This window comes from Rhinopithecus bieti, unplaced genomic scaffold (genome assembly GCF_001698545.2).
Source record: "Rhinopithecus bieti isolate Rb0 unplaced genomic scaffold, ASM169854v2 scaffold_3067, whole genome shotgun sequence".
In the NCBI taxonomy this organism is placed as follows: Eukaryota; Metazoa; Chordata; class Mammalia; order Primates; family Cercopithecidae; genus Rhinopithecus; species Rhinopithecus bieti.
In genome coordinates this window covers 330,773-335,791 of record NW_016804208.1, presented here as the reverse complement: position 1 = coordinate 335,791, position 5,019 = coordinate 330,773, and the positions used below count along the sequence as shown (strand labels likewise).

The window sequence follows — 5,019 nt, the reverse complement described above, 5'->3', positions numbered from 1 at the left end:
ATCAAGAAAAATATAACAAAATTCGGCCTGAGCTGTTTGTATCTGCGTGTTTCCCTTCGATTAGGAAAAGGGATGATGTAATCACTGATTTCCACTGTGACTTCCTTCCTGATAAAAAGCTTGAGGCATAAAAAGGTATTATAAATTTGCATATATGCACTATCTTTTTATACTTCTATTTTTTATCTTATTCCCTACAATATCTCCAGTATCTGGAACAATGTCAGTTGCATGGTTGGCATGCTTTGTTCAATATTTGTCAAATGAATGGTAGCTGGATGTATGGATACAAGGAAGCCATACAATGAAAGGCTGGTCTGACCAGTAAAGATAAAAAACATGTTGACTTTTCTTCTCCATCCCTTGCTAAATAGAATCACTAAAATCTAAAACTCACGTGTCCCCAGAAATAAGATAAAATGTTAAAAGCTAATGGAAAGTGTCTCAGAACTTAAAACAAGTGTATTAATTTTGATACAACACTAGATGCAGTACATTTAATATGCTGCTTTGTTGCAGAAATTACTCAGCACCAGTTTATGGTTTAAATTATACAGAACCATAATGTAAATTAAAATATGTGCATATCTTTTGGCTGTATTAAAATAAACAAAAACAGAAATCAAATTAATGTCACCTGGTTCATTTTCACCACTTCTTGGAAGGAGATGAAATGATTATCATATGTTGCTTAAGTTTATATTTAGCAAATAGATGCTATGTTTTTGTTAAAGACCAAACAATCAGAAGATTCTGAAAAGCTAGACACTCTTGAGCTGGACTGATGCCCCTGGATAGAGTGGGCCTTTTCCTGAGGTGGTACTGAAGTCTGTGGGAAAGAGCTGGGTACATTCAGGTCCTTCTTGACGTTTTCCTTCCTAGCTACCATCAGTTCCCATCCTCTCCTGTTCAACCCTTCTCATCTCTCTCTCCTGTAATCTCTCATTCCCATTCTATCCATTACTCCATTTCCTTCCTTCCCACTCCCATCAGAAACTACCAGTTAGGGCAGAGGGAACCTTGACAATCATTTACTTCTTTTCCCCCTGAGTCAAAGCTCAATTGTAAGAATAAAATGAAGGTTGTGATGAATACCACTCATCACCTAAACTTGCCTGAATTTCTATTTTTATCTTCTTAAAATTACTTGGATTTTCCAACTTGATTAATGCTTTCATGATCAGGAATATTTTAAAATATTCTTGTAGCATTTCTAATTGTTATAAAAATCAAAACACTCACTCTTTATGCTAACATTTGCAATTAGTTCAGTATCATTTATCATTTACATTGCAGAAATGTGTAATAAATCTGCCATGCTGACAAGGTTCTACATAGTTGACATAGTTCTAGATTTCCAGTTTTAGATGGTTTATATAGTTTTAGAGTTCCAGTGGAAGGAGTGGCCTTTGAATCACTCATTTCCCAAACTTCTACTTCCTTCCTAGGACTTAACCCTTTAGGTAAACAACTATTTTTTCTTTGGCCCAAATCTCACATTTCCATACTGCAAGAAGCCTGTGGACCAGAAAGAATTTGACTGGAGCTGGTAAGAGGATAGGTGTGGCATCTTTTGGTTAAACGCCAGAAACGGCTTGTGTCTCACAAAGAACCTGTACATTATGCCAATCTAGAGCCCACCTGTGACATCTCAAGTAAGGACCCTCTGACACTACAATTATGTTTAGATTTAAGAAATAGGCAGAATGTCTGGATCATATTCCAATCTTGCTTTGTAAATTTTTCTATTAATTACAACCTTGATAAATGAACTAAGCTTGCCATGTTTTTATATCCAGAAACTTAACTGACTTTCTCCAAGCAATTTTAGTGTCTGTAACACTCAAGGTGTTTTTTATAATAAAACCAGCACCAGAGCTCTAGTCTACTTGATAACCCCCTTTTGATTCTGAAGTTACACTGGTGCCCACAGAGCAAGTGACATTTCACACAACCATATTTCTCAGTGATTATGAAAAGAGAAAAACTTTAAATAAATGTTTCAGACATAAAGTTCTAATTTCCTATAACTCTTAAACCTTGATTTCAGAAGGGAGTTCTGGTAAGGCTGCAATATACTTCATTGTTACAAAAATGTTCCACTCTACTGAGATTATAAATTAATAAGGTACCTTTCCATTAGAGAATCTAGTTAACATGGCATTTCTGCAAATATTAAAGATTTAAGAGTGGCTCACAATTGCCTCAAAATCCTTTCCGAGAATGTAGACTTTCAGGGGCTCTGTTTTCAGTGTTATTTTTCTCTGTTCACCAGCACAGTTCATCAGGACACTTCTAAGGAAGCAGTATTTTTCTTCCATATGTCAACCATCATTCATATTTACTCTTTATCCCAAATGTCCTTGAGAAATGCTTGTCAGTACAATAAACACAGAGGAAGAGATCATGTTACTTGAAATTTCTCATGACTCTGTAAGGCTGGGGAAACCCAGTCATTAGCTTTGGGATGGTACAATGCCAACATTCAAATTGGAAAAGGAGATCTGTTTCATGAATAGTGATGAACAGAACTCTGAAGCACAGGCGGCCCCCTGAATTCTTACCTGAACTACAGCTTTGAACAGATGAGCCTCCACCTACAAGATTCTTTCATCTAAAGTCTTTTTCATTACAGAAAAGTCTCTTTTTCCACCACAGCCTCTAATCTTAGATTTCACATTTAAAGGGCTCCAAAGGGAAAACTTTGCAGTTCAACTTTCGTTTAATGAACTAGTAGAGTTACCTTCACTCAAACTAAAGTGGTAGGAGCACCTATGATATATATTTCAGAATAAATTCATTAGAGGTAATAGGACCAAATTTTTTTTTTTTTTAAATCCAAGGACCATGAGACCGGTGCTCCCTGAGGTTTGGAGTGGGGTAAGGGTGAGGGTCTTCTGGAATAAACAAATCTTACACTTTATAATACTGCTGGCATTTATTTTAAAAGGTATTGAGACACAAAAATTGTATCTTATCTTGTAAAAAATATTCATTTATCAATCTTTCTGGCACTATTAAAAATGTTCCATTTTCACTAGACTGAATCACAAAGGTATACCCACTCAATCATAACAATTTGTTTTCTATGGAGCAATATTCACAGATCCTGTAAATAAATAGGTGACAAATTCCAGGTGGCCACCTGTAGGGTCTGTTATATTTAGAGTTTTCTGGAACACACATAATTATGAGGTTTGGCTCTTCTGCAGTCCTTTGATTGCCATTTCCCTTGTCTTTGAACCAAAACACAGCTCTTTCCAAGCTTGGAGCGTTGAGAGGGCCCTCTTCTCCCATTGGTGAAGGCAACAGGTTCACCACCGATCCACTCCCAGTGGCCAGGACGCACTTGGTCATTCAAACCTAATGTGAACCAAAAGAACGTGTCAATTACTTTTATTGCATTTATACTTAGATATCAAATCCAACTATTGCTCTAAGCTCAGTTATCACATGCAAATGTAGGCCCAGGTTCTAAAACAAGGGATAGGAATTTGGAATACTCTAAGATACGAGGCGTCAAACAAATCCCAGTCCAATTCTAGCTCTACCACTTACTTGCTAGATGAGCATCTTTGGGCAGGTTACTTAACCTCTCTGAGTTTTAGTTTCCTCATCTAAGGAATGAGCATAAAAATAGTACATCTAGGGTTGTTTTGAGGATTAAAAAAGATAATGCATGTAAAGCTCTTGGCATATATAAGTGTTTAATAAATGGCAGCTATTATTGTTATTCATATCATCCTACATGCAGAACTCCTATCACAGGGAAACAGATATTCTCTTGCCTATTGTTCTTCCTCCTCATTATTTAAATATCCTGGTTTTCATATTGTAAAGTAGCTTACTATGTATTATTTTGAGTCCGGAGCTTAAGATGTTTCAATCTGCTACAAATCCAATAAAAAGCAGATTTTCTCGACTTGTCTCTCTACCTCCACCGGCAAATTTTGCAAATTATACTTTAATGTTGTAAAGCTTCTGTAATGTTTTCTTAAAGAAGCTTTCCCCCACTCTTTCATAATAGAAATAAAAAAGAATAAAATAAAAAGGAACCCCATGCCACAGCATGATCCGACATTCCCTAAATCAAGTTTGACCATGAAAACAGTCCTAGATACGTAACATTTTACCTTCCCCCAACTGATTTGCAGTCAGTATTTTTGGGTGGAATCAAATGAAATACTTTTGGTTAGGAATGCCCTCCTTGAATTATTGATTAGATGACATTATGCCTAAGCATATTGTGAGGACAGAGCCTTGAAATGAGTCATTATGGATGTAGAGAAAACTTATCTTCCAGCTTGTCTCTTAATACTCAGTTCGTTTCAGAACTTAGGGACTCACCGAAAAGCCAAGAGAGGGAACTATCCTGATTCCCTCAAATACAATGCCTCTAAAGAGAAGTAGTGGGAACACTGACTTTGATGGGCCCTGAAAATTCTGTTTCTAAAGTGGTTTAAAAAGATTTGTTATTTGGCTGGGTGTGGTGGTTCATGCCTATAATTCCAGCATTTCGGGAGTCTGAGGCGGGTGGATCACCTGAGGTCAGGAGTTCAAGACCAGCCTGGCCAACATGGTCAAACCCCATCTCTACTAAAACTACAAAAATTAGCCGGGCGTGATAGCGGACGCCTGTAATCCCAGATACTCAGGAGGCTGAGGGAGGAGAATTGCTTGAACTCAGGGGGCGGAAGTTGCAGTGAGCCAAGATCGTGCCACTATACTCCAGCCTAGGTGACAGAGTAAGATTCTGTCTCAAAAGAAAAAGATTGTTATTATTGTTAAAACTACAGAAAAATATTAAGACTTCAGAAAAGAGGGAATAAAATTAAAATCACCTACATTATTATTATTATTATTATTATTATTATTATTATTATTATTTGAGACAGCGTCTCACTCTATCTCTCAGGCTGGAGTGCAGTGGTGCAATCTCAGCTCACTGTAAGCTCTGCCTCCCGGGTTCATGCCATTCTCCTCCCTCAGCCTCCCGAGCAGCTGGGACTACAGGCGCCC

The 5,019-nt window shown here is 37.3% G+C and overlaps 1 protein-coding gene across 13 annotated transcripts in view; it reads right to left on the bottom strand.

Moving 5' to 3' along the window:
* Positions 1–435: 435 nt before the first annotated feature.
* FREM1 (FRAS1 related extracellular matrix 1) overlaps positions 436–5,019 on the bottom strand; it is a 178,862-nt gene continuing 174,278 nt past the window's right edge. For 12 of the 13 annotated variants that reach the window (XM_017867169.1, XM_017867168.1, XM_017867166.1 and 9 more), the window contains one exon: positions 436–3,363. In XM_017867169.1, the coding sequence (XP_017722658.1) occupies positions 3,164–3,363 (200 nt within the window). In that variant the 3' untranslated portion in view covers positions 436–3,163. The remainder of the gene's footprint in view (positions 3,364–5,019) is intronic. The other variant, XM_017867173.1, reaches the window with a different exon arrangement.